The 17,474-nt window shown below is 29.1% G+C and overlaps 1 protein-coding gene across 1 annotated transcript in view; it reads right to left on the reverse strand.

Annotated features, from left to right (window-relative positions):
* Positions 1–17,474, reverse strand: part of LOC126846560 (lachesin-like) — an 83,368-nt gene that overhangs the window by 9,715 nt on the left and 56,179 nt on the right. The window contains exons 5-6 of the mRNA XM_050586132.1: positions 15,144–15,272; positions 4,946–5,084 (exon numbers count right to left, since the gene is read on the reverse strand). Coding sequence (XP_050442089.1) covers positions 4,946–5,084; positions 15,144–15,272 — 268 coding nt within the window. The remainder of the gene's footprint in view (positions 1–4,945; positions 5,085–15,143; positions 15,273–17,474) is intronic.

The raw sequence follows: 17,474 nt of genomic DNA on the forward strand, positions 1-17,474 counted from the left end.
GAAGTAAAGAAAAAATGTATAAGACAATTGTATTTAGAAAGATATGACAATATATAGGCAAGTCGTTAATCGCAGTGTATTGTGGCAAAGTCACTGGCAACTAATATAAGGAATAATCACTGTAAAGGGTTGTTCATTAGAATTGGGGAGGGGGGGGGGTGTGTAAAGATAGTTAAACGCAATTTGTGTGCTCGTTATGCTTTTTGTTCTGAACGTCAAGTTCTATAATTTCACATACGAAGGTAACTTGTAAGTTTGCAGAAGAAGAGAAGAGAGACAGAGAGAGAGACGGTCGACTGTGGTCTAGTAAGTAACGCGTTTAACACACCTTATGCAAATACTTGTACATAATATTATTATGTTACGTTTAATATAGATACATATGTATATAGAATGGGACACAGTTTGTAGTATATCGGTGGTTTTGTTGATTAAATCGTTTGTGTTCAAACTCATAACGCTGCATCCCAAAATTAAGCTAAAAAAAGTGAAATAAAGACAAAAGTTTCCAACTTTCTAGGAGAAAGCTCTTGCTTTTGTTTGTCAAAGGTAAATCGATGGTAATAAATCTAAAGATTATTCCAAACGAAAAATTGGAACCATTTCGACTATTTAAAAAAAATTATAGTACGACTTAAAACTAGGAATGTTAACTAAAAAGTTGTTTTATTATTGATATTAACTGATTTGTATATTTGTCTTTGTGTGATTTTCTTTTTCTTTAAGATTATCATCGATTTTTGTAATAGTTTAGCATACTACTAAGCATGAGCTAAACCTAAGCCAAAGGTTAGTTATGCACACTTTTGAATACATTTGAAATAAAACTTTAGCAATAAGCATTTTGTTGGCAGTCCTGTTTTATGATCCGTGTGATATAATAAATGTTTATAAAAGTTGCTATTCTTATTATAGTTTAAAACTTAACTTAGACCGGATGTCCTTTTTTTTCTCAACAGTAACAAATGCCTAAGTTAAAGTTCTATCTTTAGACTCTCCAAGATCTGTTAGTGGTCTTCGGTTTCCCAAAACCTACGGTATTTGTAAAAGATAGGTAAAAAAAAAAATAATTTACCAGTGAATAATTTTTGAATTTAATTAGTTTGATATTGTTTTTCACTATGATGTATTACAGGTATAGTAAATATGACTCTGACACTTTGTCAAGGGTTATTAATTAGGGTATTATTTGTGTTATATTAACTAGATTAAAATGTGTTTGGAATGGATCTTGTAAAATGAAACGTTGTAAGCAGCTGTTATGTTATGACTGGATTTGATAAAGTCATTCACAAAAAACGCTTAGATAGTAAAAATATATTATTAAACATCCATCAATAATATTACTTGTATATTGGTAATAGTGTGTTCATAATCGTGTTACTTGTTTTTTTAGGTTTTTTCTTTAATACATAAGAAGTTTGACTAAAAAATAATCTTGTTATTTTCTCTGCTCCACGAAAAAACATTGAATGTTATCTCTTATCACTTTTCACTTATCTATATTCTCTTATCATTTATCCCATCACTTATCTCTTATCACGTGAAAATGGAGATATGAAATTTCTTGTAAAAATCAATTATTATAGCTATCGGAAATATCCAAAACGACTCTTGCAGTTGTCTTAGTTCTAAAATATAACACTTTTTTTTTAAGCAAACGCCTTAAAAATTACTAAATTATATCGTGGCCGATACTATAGTTCTCTATAGTTAAGACTGTGGACACGAGCAGGACACGACGGTTGACCCAAACTATAATATTTTTCGGGTTCGTTCCAGTTTGATGACATTATTGATTTTTCTTCGACCTTTTGCGCGTAATACATTATTAATAATATAATAATAAACGGCGGAAGTATAACTTTTTTGGAAAAACCCGTTATTAACGCGGTACCTCTAAACAATAATAATTATTCACGTCGCAAAACAAAGTCGATCCATCAAAAGCAGCAACGTCGTGAGTGTATTTTTCAAGGAGAGTGTGAAAGAAAAAAAAATGTAGCAAAAATACAAGCCTGGCAGATATGGGCGATATAAGAAGAAGAGTAAGGGCACTTGGCGTGTTGTTGTTGTTGTCTCCACCGCCATCAGACTTTCAATTACCCGAGAATAAAAGGCGAGAAGAAGAGCGCCAAAAGTTTAGCTCGGTTCGGCCATTAATCACGCGACAGATTAGTCAAAAACTTGTGTGTGCTGCGTTCATCAAGGATCTTCAGTGTGTGTATAAAAAACCACGAGGGTCGATGGCGAGGGTCGCATGTCATGTGGGGTGGTCACCCCGTATGTATAGGGCGTCGTTGTATGGATAAATTAGGGACAAATGTATAATTAATGATTCGGCGCGGGTTTTTTTTATTCATCCCTCTTTATGTTTTTTCTTATATTTTCTTTTAACTTTCTAACCCCCCCCCCCCTCTCAAGACTAAATACACCAGTCTTTATGTGATCCGATGAACGGGCCTTGGCGGCGTTCACCTTGTGTCAGTTGCTCGTGCTTAAGAAATACTTGAGAAGTACATACTTTAATGATGCCGAGGACAAAACACACAACAGACGGCGGCCATGGTGTAATTACATTACTTACCGTACTTTATTGTATATGCACTGTACCTTCTTGGAAGTGTTTCTATACACAACCTTCCCTTACCGAAGGGTCGCGCTTGTCCCATGAAAAATCTTTAGTGTAACCCGTCCAGTTGATGTTTTCAAATTATTAGGAATTACTAAAACCGTCAGCATGGAAGTGTTGCCAACGATGTGAAACACTATAGAAGTTACCTTGCTGTCTTTGTTCGTTATTTTGCACAAATTAAACACACCTACGTTTAAACATTTAGATGTAAATTGCCTAAAAATCGTTTAATTAACATAGAAATACTTAGAAAATTCAGACAATTTATGCTACACTCTCGTAGATGTTACATATTTCCTAAGTTTGATCATTAAAAACTAAACTAAACAGTTACTCGCAGACAAGGTGAGCCACGTGAAAATAGCCTACACCTACAATCCACTCGTTGGCCTTTTTTTAATGTGATTTTTTATTTATTTCAAGATTAACAAATGTAAATACAAACACTATTACGGCAAACTAATAGATCTGCTTGTTTTCCGTGCAAGATTTATACCGTAAGATCAAATGATGCACGGGTCTTATAAACACTGACATCGAATACTGGGATTTTCGAATCCCTGACTCGCTGTCTCGCGTGACGTCACGCGGGTTCAAGATGAACTGGACGGATTACTAGCAGGGGTGGATTAAGTAATTAGAAAAATGGGGCTAGAAAAAAAAAATCACTTCAAATACATACAAGCAATAGACAAAGAGTTTAAGTGTACAATGGAAAAACATTACATATTATTCTAAAATATTATAATTTATACGTTTTTTCGGTTATCTGTAAAAGTAATAGTAAAAATAAAATTGAAAGTGTAACGCTACAATAGTAACATGAAATTTCTTGTATCCAGCCCAATAACATATCCATGGTAGAAGTACACTTTTAATCCGCCCCCGGTTACGAGTATAAGCGAGTAAAAACAGACAATTTGTTCACAGAGCCAAATAAGCTAACAAAAACGGTAACAAATTCGATACTTTTACCATGCCGGACTGACCTACATAATTCCACGAGCATTATACTGGGGTGTACACAGATAGTAGGATAATATATTATAAAATTATCATGTGCGGGCACGATTTAATGGCGAGTAATCCGACGCTAAACCAGTACTTTAATAAAGGCTTTGAGTTTCCACGAAAGAGTAGTCGCAATGATAATTTTACCGAGAAACGTTCGCCGTATCGACGAGGTAAAAACGGAAATGAAATTTGTCATTATGTTATTTTGAAACTATAATTATATTATCTGCATGTACAACATTTAGTTTAGAAAAAAACATGTCGATAAACCTGGCAAATAAACATCCATTGGTGTAAATGCGCGCTTGGGCCAAACTGTGCACCTATTATTCCGTTCTCCTAAAGACAAAATATGCAGTTAGAGCACTGGTGGGAATCTTCCTATGATAAACGTTTTTAAACTAGAAGTCAGTGCTGTTTAAATATCGTATACTTACCCTATAGCACAGATTAAATTATAAAACCATATGGTGCATTTTGTAGTAAAACAATAGATTTTTAAATAACGATTTTTGATTGGCATAAACAGGCAATTCAGTAGGGCCAAATTTTTACAACAATATTAACGTAAACTGATAAGAAATGTTGATAACGAGTAGTTGATTAACGACGGTTGATGGTGATAACATTAGAGATGTATGATGAAATTTCTCAGACTACACTGTATAACAGAATAAGAATAATTGTTTTCATTATTTGGTCACTCTGACCTGATGCTGTAAAAATAAAAATAAATATACAAGGGTATCGTTGTGGTCGTTATGCATTCCAAAGACATATTATTAGAAAACCAAAAGCCTGAAACGGTTCTTCAATTTCCGGGGTAACAATTTCCACGAGACGACGATTATAGTTTGCCCAAAAAGATTAAAAACGTTTCTCGCTGACAAAACTGTCAAAAATCATCAAAATGTTCAAATCATAACAATTACCATCCAAGTGTCTATGTTGTTGTTTGTAATTTATTGATACATTCAGTTTTTTTTCACTTGTAAATTTATGTATTTTAAAATAGTTTTATTTGCTGAGAAATATAATTCAGAAACTATTGCATTATACTGTCGGTTGTCGCAAAAATAATATAACATCTATATAAATTTATCCTTTTACAGATTAATATTAAAATATTAATTAGATGGTTCGACCGCTTTTCTTTAGTTTATTTTATAATCGGCTCAGCGCTGTGGAAAATATGCATACTTGGAATAATTGGCATACCAACGTCATTATGATGTTAAATTGTACTTAAGCCGGACAAAAGTGTCCTTATTTATGATTTATTTATTAAGAACTTACCCGTCCATCAACATTTTCGTTCGATTTCTGACCCAATAGTTGATAGACTTTGGATAGGACTCGACGTGGCATTCCAGCGTGACGTCTGTGCCAATTGGTGCCCCCAAAAGTTGATTTGGTACCACAATCACAGGAGGAACTATAAAAAAAAATGTAAATATAAATATATTATGTAACATGTATTTAGGTATTAATATTATTTTCTATTGTATAATCGTTTTGTTTATATGCTTGTCTTGGGAGACAATAATATGAACCACTTCAAAGGTGGACAAATAATTTGGTTTTATATAACTTGAATTACCAAGTACAATTTCAGAAGACTCATTCCAAGCTACTGTAGATTAAAATAGGGTATGAAATTAAAGGATATTCCAACTAATCGACTTAACCGCATTATTAAGACCTATTTTAGAATGTCCAACTCGTGTTTTGGTAGACATTACTGCAATATGTGTTCTGTTAACAATCTTTTTGGGGATAAATCACATTGAACGGTACTCATACATTTTTAGAAAACGTAAAAATCAATTTTTAAATTAAAATGCTATGACGATAAAAATGTTAAACAACATTCCAAGTTTTCAATGAAGTTTTTCTGGGTATTGCACCAATGTGGCTGTCAATTCCATTTCACACAAGCTTTTAGGCGAGAAATTAAAATACTTAACGGAAAAATATAAACTAGAATTTTATTATATATTTTATACAAAGGCTCAAACGTATTTGGAAATATTTATTTTTCGCTTTAATATTTGTTTTGTATGACGTGTAAAAAATCATGAAAAAACACGATTGAAATCAAAATGTTGCATTTTCATCAATACTAAAGTTTTTTTTTAACTAAACACAATTTACACATAAAAGCGTTTTTTTTTTAAAAGTAATTTTATCATTGGCACGTGTATAGGTTTATAGGTTTCTGTCTGATAACACAAGTCGAGGCTCGGAATGAGCTATTAAGTACCTAAATACATAATACAGAAAATTATCTTTTAATTAACGACATTTTCAAAATAATACCAAAACCGACAAAACACTTCATTGCAGATGATTGTCATAGCTTACTATCTACTGCAGTTGACAAAACATAAAAACCATAGTTAAAATTCTACAACAGACGCTTAAAATTTATTAAAGACTCGGTCAGAACCACAATTGGTCTCTCCCATCTGTTAAACTCCTTTCAAATTACCAAAGAACCTCGCCCTATATGGAATACATAATAAGATCTCTATACCATCAAACACATAATGACAAAAATATAAAAAAAAAACTAAAAATTCTAAAAAGCACTAAATAAAGGAAATAGCTATAAAACGAGCAATTTTAACAGGTTATGTCCACTACGATTTATTATTCTTATAATCGAATTATTATTGTTACAAAAATATGTGTGATAACTAATTGATAAGATACTTTATTTGACTTATAAGTATTTAATAAGATTAAATTAACTAAAATCAAAAAGTACTCAATTTTTTTGAATAATTGTTTGAGTGTTGTATACAGCGTAAGAGTTAAAATAATATCAAAACATCAAAGTTAATATTTAAAAAAATTTTAATAGTTTTTAAACAACATTAAACGTTAAGGTAGTGTAGCGTTTACAAGTGTTTCCATTTATTTACAGTGTTTCAGAATTTTACATTTTAAAAAATATGTTCATACATGGGTTGACATAATTATTAAAGCCTACACGTTAATTTATTAACTAACAAAGTTTTCCATTAAAAAAAAATGCGTTTTATTTATAAAAAGTAAAATTTTATGTATAAAAACTAATGTTACTTTTGTGTTCGGTTTTTTAAAAATGTTTTTCGTTTAATGAATCTCAATAATGCATGTAATGACTGACGAAGCGAGGTTGAGTTGGAAATTATTTAATGTAGATAGTTTGATGTTTCTGACGTCCGTTGTGCAGCAACTTTATCATGTAAAATACAGTAGCCAGGTCAAAAAGTTTTGACTGCCCGGAATGCACTTTCGAGTTGACTGGTCGGTCAGTGTACGAACAGCCGGTCGCCTGACCCGACCGGAACAAACTGCCAGGGTTTACCATCGTTTCCGGACTCGTTGTTGTTAATCTTCAGACTATTTGTATACAGTGTGTGATTTATGGATAATTACACCAGATGTTAATACAAAACACTTTCACCCGACGTATTCAGCGAAACACACTTGATTGCTTTAGACTTTTGCTAATTTGCTGACCGAAATGGTGTCTAAGCCATAAACACAAACTAAAGTCCTATCGCGTTGATTAGAAAATCTTAGATAGAGCTAAATTTAGAAATCCCTATAGATATTAAATTTATCACTTTCACTATGAATTGGCAATTTAAAAGCATCATAAATGTTCATTCAATTGTGTATATATGTATTTGTTCTTTTTAAGTTTTATACGATAAAAAAATACCATACCTTATTAATTATGATACTTCTTATTTTTTTCATAATAAGTAACATCCCACATAGCATTTTAAAAATATTAATATTTTCAAAATGTTTGAATTAAGTTTTATTGCAAATATTTTTTTTAAAAATATTGTTAAATTGTCTTGAAAATATTTAGTCTCCAAATATTTACCCAAATATAATGAAAACATTTCCACAAAATTGTATACCAAATATTATAAATCAGTTTTTCACTTAACATTTTTAAAATATTTAGTCTCCAAATATTTAGACCCAAATATAATGAAAACATTTCCACAAAATTGTATACCAAATATTATCGGGACAGTCTTCTGTTTTACCTGTAATTCCTGATGATGATATGACTAAAATTGAAAATGACGAAGAACTTGGTAAAATGGAATACAGATTAATACATGATTTATTATACAGATCTACTGTGGTATGTATTTCAATTTAATGAAAAATTTATAATTATTATTATTTATATAATACACAAATGATGCAAAAAATGTTTAGTGACACATTTCTAATTAAGTACTCATTTATAGGGTTTAAAGGGAAAAATCAATTTTCTACCTTACAATGTTGCAGTATTATTTTTGGTAAGTTAAAACCAATAGTATATAGTTTTCTTGCATTATTTTACATTGCTATAATGACTATTGCCACATTGACCAAGTTGTGAATATTGGACGCACTACAGCTGTAGATAGAAAGTGTAAAAATACACTGTATTTATGTATTTACGTATAAATATATAGTACATTACCTATATATTAGTTTATTATTATATTTACATCGACATACCAATGTATGCTATAATATGATATACCTGTTTTATATATTTCTAATTTTATTAATTCATTTTCGTGACTATTGCTTATATTAAGTATTAAAACTCATCAAAAAAAAAAAATGAAAAATTTAATAGGAGCTATATATATTTACATATATAAAAATAGAATTTATCTGTTTATATAAACAGATAAATGGATGTACAAATTTTCTGTATAAGAACAACATTATCATTACTATAATTAATTATGAACTTAATATTTTATTTCAGAAGCAGTTCGTTCAATTAAGAAATATACTAAAGTTCCTAACATTGAAATAAAAAAACCATTGAAAAATTGGATGGCACAAGCTGCCTAAAGAGAAAAATTGAAAACACAAAATAACTAAAAGCTGTACATTTTGATTATTATAAAAATTTTATAGTAATTATACTATAATAAAATGATACTTTATAAAACTTGAAATCCTACTCATTTCTTCTTTATTTTATATTTTTATCAAAATATTACAAATGATCACTAAGTACCATATAATAAATAGCACATTCTAATATAGTTTAGTATATAGGTTATAATATTGCAAGTTAGATAATATGTTTGTTTTCAAAGATTTTAAAAATATATTGAATTTAATAATATTAGAATTATTTGGCTATAAACATTTTAATAATATCTAAATTGAATCATTTAAGAAATATTTAGATTTAAATATTTTGAAAATTTAAAATAAAAATATTGTACAAATATAATACTACATTATTGTGAAAACCTTTTTTCACCTGCCAAAAAATGTTTTCTAAATGTTTTCAAAATATTTTAAAACATTGTGATAACCTAAATAAAATATTTACATTTTCTTCTTAAATATTTTATCAATATTTTGAAAATATTATTTTGCTATGTGGGATACAGGTGTTATAGAAATTTATAACGTAGGTGCTTTGTTGGACTCGACTACTATTTAATATTAATTTAAACTACTTTATCTTGAAATCGAAACGCATTAAAATTTATAATACATTATCAATTGTAAATAATTATGTTTGTTGTAAAATATTTTATTCATAGAACTGAATTAATTAGTGTAAACTCTTAAAATGATTACTATATTGTTGACTTTCAACGTGGGTATACATTGTGTCATTTGAACATATATTTGTTGTGTGTTTTAAAGCGTATACGCAATCTTAAAGGATATTAGCAAAGTTTTACTTAGATGTTTCAAAGTTAAGTATTTCGAATTAAATAAATATTTTGCTTTAATTCAAACTATTATTTTTAAATGGCTTTATTCCAGTTCTTTTTTTTTTATTTACTTTGCTGTCGTCTTTTTTATTTGCAATGCTCAATTCCTTACCCTCATACATTATTTAGATGATTTTCCTTTCAAAATCACTGAAGTATTATCTGCTTCACCTAATATGTATTTGCGTACCTACAAGTTCAAATATAAAAACACTCAAAGCTGCACAACTACAAATATAATTTAGTTCAAGAGTTTGCATTTATTATAAACAGTTTATTTGGGCAATCGTTTTTTTTTCACAATTTATTTTAAGTGAATAAAGAAACGTAGGTATTATCTAAAAAACTTTTAAGCGTTAAACCAACATAATAAATAAATCTCTCATAAACATTAATTATTAATCGTTTAAATTTTGGCGAAACATGACTGAATGTACCGAAAAAACGTAATTTAGTAATTCATTTATAAGTGTACAAAAAAAAAAAAAAAGTTTTTAAGTATACAGTCAATTTCTATATTTTTAATAATCAAATAAATAAATACTGTCCCTTAGAAAATATAGCCTTGTTTTTACTGTGCATTTTCTAAAGATTAAAGTGTCTTCCTAGCCGATATACCGACTTTAATTAAACTCATTAATTAAATTAGATGTACCGACCTGTATATTAAGACACAACCGTCAGACGTTTTTCTAAAGACAAATATTGTTTTTATATATATTCAGCAGGTTTCACCAACATTTGTTAAGAATTTAACTTATTGTTAGGTAATTATATTTAACAAGTAGTTAATAAAAATTGGGTTTCATCGAGATTTGTTAGCCTTAACACATTGTTATACGATTGTAAAATTAACCACCCGAAATCGGCTTGTTAAAAAGTTAATCGGCATGTTAAAATGTATTTTAGTACTTATACATAATATTTAAATTATTATAGTTCAGAAATTGTTTATAATTTTTGTTGACTGAGTATACTAGTAGTATATTATAATGAATTACACATTAGATGAGGAATTTCTTTATATTGGGTATTAAGAAAATAATAGAAAAGATTAATTCGATAACCCTTTATTAGGTAAGTAGAAGTTTTTTTATGTAGGCAGATTAGGTAAAAAGAAATGGCAGAGCTTGAATTATAGGTTCAAATATCATAATTTATTGTCTTTTATAATTTAGATAATATTGTTATGTCTTGCCTGTCCTGTATATAACAATGGAAATAATTATTATCACTAATTACTTAGAAAGGTAAAGACTATCTAATCATTGTGTTAAAACATTATACATAAATTATTTATATAAAACAAAACGTTAAAAGAAAGTAAAATAGAATGTCAAATAATAACAAACTGACAAATTAAATAATACAATCACTTATCAGTTATCACATATCTTAATAACCAATGAGAACGTTGGAATCGAGGTAACCGCTTCGGTAACCAACTAACGTTTTGTTAACTTAACACATAGAATTTAACAATAATAATGTTGTGCTGAAACTTATTTCATTTAACCAGATGTTAAATTTAAATGAATTGTTAACTAACAATGTGTTAAGAGTGTATTTCACAATAGTTGGTGAAACCGGCTGTATGTGTACTGATTGTCACAATATATGCGTTATTCTTGCCTCGAATAATACCGTTGCTGGTGACATATTGCGACCCAACCGAGACTCAAGATAAAAGGGGGAGAATAAAAACAATAATTGAAAGGCAAACCAATGTACACAACGAATATGAACAATAAGGGTGCACTGGGCAAACTCTGATCGATATTGAAACGCATAGGCGAGAACAAAATATGGAATATTATTAGGGAAGATGATAACTGGGAAGGGATGTGAAGGGCATAATAATATGATACACTTCAGGTTTGCAGCATGTGGTGGTGGTAGATAATCTAAGAGGAAGACACCATAGATTGGCGGCTTGCCCTTTTTCGGTAAAACCCAATTTCCTCAATTTAATAAAGATTTCCAACAAAAATAACTGTAATAATAACAATCCTGAGGAAGAATAATGCATTTTACCGATTTACAAAAAAAAAACAAAAAAAGTAACATCTACCTTAAAAATATTATAAATGTATAAATACACTCTCTGATAGTACACATTGAAGTAAATACATTTTTTTTTTTAAACTGTCGACTTATATAGAATAAATTGATTAATAAGACAGCATCGCTTCTACTTAAAAATTATATTTTTTTTTTTACTCTGGTGTGCAATTTTTTATGCGACTCGATGGACCAAGAAACAGTTACAAAATATAGCTAACTAGTTCATCTCAGACGCAGCTTTTCTCGAGCACCATCAAATTAATGAATTAATGGACTCATATGACAGCTGTACAGATATGATTGTTAGAGTTATATTGAAAACTATTGAACAAAGCTGGAGCAAACAGTGAGGTCTAATATTTTACAGGAAATGCATTTGCTAATGGTTATTCTAACATCTATTACATTTTATTATACATGAATAAGCTGCGATTGGTATAAAATGGTTCAGTAAAAGAACCTAAATAAATAATCTAAGAATAAATAGCACAATTTAACTGCGACTGCTGAGTGCTGTTGTAAATTTCCAGATTGATCGAATGGACCAGCAAAGTAATTTAGATAAAGAATCGACGTTGAATAAAGCATCAGACTGGAATATGCTATTTATATTGTATAAAGAATGATTAATTATCAAAAGCAAACAATTTCTGAAGTATGACATGGAAGTTGCATTTCAATTATCCGGTGATCAAAGGTCTTAATGTAATTTATGTAAATTAAATATAATTAAAATAAAATTGTCGAGGTTCTTGCACAATTTTTTTAATTGTTTTAGACTGGCACCGTACAATAATTAAAGATTGTCATATTGTTTTTTAGTTACATACATTAAATAATAAATCATTATACGAGGGTTTTATAATTGCAATTTTTTTTTTAATGGTATTTTTTATCAAGGATACTTTTAGTCACTAACGGAAATGTTTTTCAGGTATATTATTATTAAGTCAGCGTGTGAAGAACACAGTACTGTCAATGTAAAATACAAACTAACAAGACACTTGCAGTGCTTTATTATTTTACATAAAAGTTGCGGTAATATTAACACCAATTTATTTGTCATTTTCTTCAACTCTAGTTAGGCGCATATGGGTTTATATGGTGGAAAAATATTTTTATGTTTATTTTTATTTTTTATTTAAGTATTTTTTTTTTACCTCACTACGAAATGCTGATGTTTTACATTGTTAGTATAGATTTTATTTGTTCCGAGAGCTGTCATAAAATGTAATATTCTAACAAAAAAAAAGTCGAACTGTTCGGCGGCTTGTCTGATAACAGATAGACGGCACATGACAACCATTTATTTTTTAGTATTTCTATTTTAAGTAAACCATTGTATTATTTAAATATAAATAACCGACAAGAACAGAAATGTGACAACTTTCTAAAACGAAACAAAAATACTACTATTTAGGATTTATATATAATATAATTTCCTTTTATTTAGACTTAAATTAATTTTTTTTCTTCCAATCAGTCAGTAGAAAAAAAAAGTTCAGTTGTCAAAAATTAACCCGTTGATGGACAGTAGGCCAATATTACTGCTATAGCAGTAATATCAAAAATTGATGCCGGGGGACACTTTTAAATTTTACTGCTATAGCAGTAATGTAAGAACCGTCAAAAAAAGGGATGTAATTTGGATGGCTTTTTAGGAAAACCCGAATTAGGCCTGTCCGCCAACGAAAAACAAACTAAAAAAGAGAACTGTCTTCAATTAAATATGTAAGGCTATTACAGTCTATAATAGTTTTTAAGTAGGGTGTGTCTAAAAGTGTTTTTTCCACGAGTCTGTCTCTGCCGGGGTTCAAGTTTGATAATTATTTAATGTAGTTGGCATCAGATTTCAGAAAGCAAGCTGACGATAGTTACTATATCATCTAAATAATTAATTAGCGTTGATGTTAAAAATGTTATAAAATCAATGGTTGATTAATTAACGGTTTCCACGGTTAAGCGAACAGGTTAAGGTCATACTTAGAGATACATTTGATACACTAGCATACTTAAAGGGTGACCTAATGTATTTTTTTCCTACTCAAGCAATGTGCATTTTTAATTGCAAATAATATTTATTGTATACTCTCATAACGGTTAGTACCTTAAGCACTGGATAGAGCATAATATAGTTACTTGAACCGAACCGCAGCCTCTTAAGCAATTACTTGTTTTTATGGGAAAATTTTCGGCTCTAACACTAACGTGCGACTATTTTACCTTTACGGGCCTTGAAAACTAATGGCGTGGTGTAAGTAATTCAGTCACACTTCCATAAATTCAAGGGCAACACATAGGGGTACACATACCACCGGTATATACATATATTGTTCGAGGTTTACTAATTATTGCAGTATATCATTTCGTTAATGAAAATTTACGAGACCATCTGCTTTAATTTAATGATTACTTGTTAGGAATAGTGTCGACATACATTATTATTTATTTTGGCGGTATAATATAGCTATGAATTATTATATGAAGCTAAAAAAACATAAAACGCAGCAGAATTTGTTTTGTTAAAGTTTAGCTGCTTTTTTTTTTTAAAAAAGGTATTGGGAATAAAACTGAAATTGCATACCTTGTAATTTTACAACGTACACACCTAATTATATATTTGATATTTAAAATAGTGGTTTCACACGGTAGCCAAGGGAAGTAAGTACAAACTTTGAGATAGTGTGTGTAAAATGTTATGAATCAATTTAACATGCACGTCGAGTACATGACAGATTATTCAAATTCACTTAACGCATGATGTTGGCATTCCAGGTATTTTGCTTATCACGGTATCTCTAAATTTTGTCTTCAACTTTACCCTATCTACGTTCTCGAGATCGGCATAGCTAATAGTTACTTGTGGCTTTTCGCCGAACTATTGAAACTAAATTGTATCCGTTAGTATTAAGTTTCAGTTTAATATATAGTGAACTGTAATACAGGCTTAACATATGAGCGTCGATATAACTATATAGTATAAATGTTCTGCGTATCTATTTGATAGAGTAATGTCGGGTTGTACCAGATATTTACACAAAGATGTTAAATGAAGTTTAAATAAATTCTGCTGCATAACCATGTTTTAAATTTTATCTGTTGTTAAAAATGTACTTTATTACGAGTTCATTTATAACTACAGGGTCAATTATCGCTGTGTAAAAAATGTATGTATACAATTTTCTTATCAATGTTTTGCGTTAAAGTGGTGATAATGGAAATGTGCGTTATCAGTTTATCATTGATAAGATCTTGTATGATAATAATATTTTAAACTCTGCTACTGCTGATACCATTTATTCGATAACCAGTAAACTGGTAGTAACCTGAATATAAAACAACGATTGAGCAACAATCGAAAATTTGACACGTGTCAATTTAACAAAAGTTGGTTTATTACAGTGTTAAATAATTTACCAATAGATAACAACAAGTTTGGTGCAACCGGGCATAATACTATGTAATTCCTCAAAAAAAAAAAAATTATGACAGTGTTTATTAAAGACGAATAAGTACTTATACCGTTCGTTTGGATTAAAGTAAATTTAAAGATATACGCACTTAAATGTTTCTTAAACTTTTATTCTGTTAGTATTTTTTTTTTTTTATTATTGTTTCACTTATTTACACAAAAAAAAAATAGATACATGCCAAAAATTGTATGTACTTACAGTAAACGTTTAACGTTATCCTCTTGCTGACCGCGGGTGGTATACCGTTGCTGGCTATGCAGAAGTAAATGCCGGTCTGTCTCCTGTCAAGCCGCCAAAGTTTTAGGTCGTTACCGACGTAAGAATTGTCTGCCAACAACAACAACAAGACGGTAATAAAATAATAATAATAACAACAATAATAAATAACAATAATTACAGCAATTGTTTACCGTTATTCTTTACTCTATATGCTCATAAACCGTTTGGTCACTTTTACCTTTTATTTTACTTTTTTCTACAACAACTCTCCAAACGCTGTTAAGGATCGCAGAACTGTTTCTATGGTAGTGAGAAGGTTTTAATTTTTTTTTTATGGATCTAACATTTTTGTTGTTTCAATGTATTTGTACGGGGCTGCCGGTAACCCAATGGTTACATTGCAATACTTTTATTCACATTTAAACATAGTTTTGACATATTAATAATCACAAATAAAGGTAAATTTACAAGACATTCAGCCGGTTTCACCAAATATTGCTAAATACACTCTTAACACAATGATAGTTAACAGTTCATTTAAATTTAACATCTGGTTAAATGAAATAAGTTTCACCACAACATTATTATTGTTAAATTCTATGTGTTAAGTTAACAAAACGTTAGTTGGTTACCGAAGCGGTTACCTCGATTCCAACGTTCTCATTGGTTATTAAGATATGTGATAACTGATAAGTGATTGTATTATTTAATTTGTCAGTTTGTTATTATTTGACATTCTATTTTACTTTCTTTTAACGTTTTGTTTTATATAAATAATTTATGTATAATGTTTTAACACAATGATTAGATAGTCTTTACCTTTCTAAGTAATTAGTGATAATAATTATTTCCATTGTTATATACAGGACAGGCAAGACATAACAATATTATCTAAATTATAAAAGACAATAAATTATGATATTTGAACCTATAATTCAAGCTCTGCCATTTCTTTTTACCTAATCTGCCTACATAAAAAAACTTCTGCTCACCTAAAAACGGTTTATCGAAGTTGTCCTTTCTAAAGTTCTCTAAATACTCAATATAAAGAACTAAACTACTAAAGGTCTAAATATAAATATAAGTATAATAATATACTTAGTCAACAAAAACTATGAAACAATTTCTGAAGTATAATAATATAAATATTACGTATAAGTACTACAATACATTTTAACATACCGATTAACTTTTTAACAAGCCGATTTCGATTGATTAATTTAACAATGTGTTAAGGCTAACAAATCTCGATGAAACCCAATTTTCACTAACTAGTTGTTAAATATAATTAACAATAAGTTAAAATTTTAATGATAATTGATGAAACCGGTTGATTATATAATATTATATTACAAAGAAGGAGAAAGATGGTTTTAAATTGATAATTCCCATCAATCTAGCAGTTGATGAACCATTTGTAGCATAATTTGTGGAAAATATTCGAAAATAGAATGGATTAATTGTTTACTTTGTACACCGAATCTAATGAAATATTTAAACATTTTTACTTAGGTGTAATTCCACTATGCGAATGTGTATATAATTTAGTAATCGATGATCAGCCATCTGGTTTCTCCTATACAGTTTACACTTATTGAAAGTTGTTTATATTATTCGTTCATATGTTCTTATTTTGTTTTTGCTCTTGCGTCTACTTTATAACTAAAATACCGTTTGTATTAGGTGTTATAAATAATTTATAGATTAGTTTACCATAAAAAAAATACACTTCAAAAGAACTACGTACAAAATGTTCAAAACTATTTTATTATAGCGTGGTATATACCTTATTATTAATAATATGATCAAAGGCCTTTCTTATATTTTAGTAAATCTTTTTCATTTAATAATAATATTACCCTACACGACAGCTGATACTTTAATAAATTATTAAAACCTCAGAGTGTTTCTTCCCTACGTCGGTGTAAGTCTATTGATTGAAATACACAATGTATTATATAATATTTATAACAATGCATGAACTTGTAATGGTAGAGTTGATTTTAAATAATTCACCTTTTAAATATTATTAATAACATGCTATCAACTATACTGTGAAACTGAAAGTATACATTATATGCCACTAAATGTAGATATTAATGCACACTGATATAAAAATATTTTTCATAACACGCAGTAATATTGTTAAGCAATAAAATAATGTTTTTTTCTTTTATAATAAGGAAATCTTGATGTATTTTTGTAATTTAAATAGTTACATAATGTATAGCTGTCTGTTATTAACATATAAATCATACATACTCAATTCCATATCAACTATTTACTTTGTAAATTGTATACTTGCATTTT

The sequence above is a fragment of the Adelges cooleyi genome, unplaced genomic scaffold, assembly GCF_023614345.1.
Source record: "Adelges cooleyi isolate 19-005CV unplaced genomic scaffold, UGA_ACOO_1.1 ACOO_flye_CR_arks_rails_tigmint_CR_PRNA_9, whole genome shotgun sequence".
Classification (NCBI taxonomy): Eukaryota; Metazoa; Arthropoda; class Insecta; order Hemiptera; family Adelgidae; genus Adelges; species Adelges cooleyi.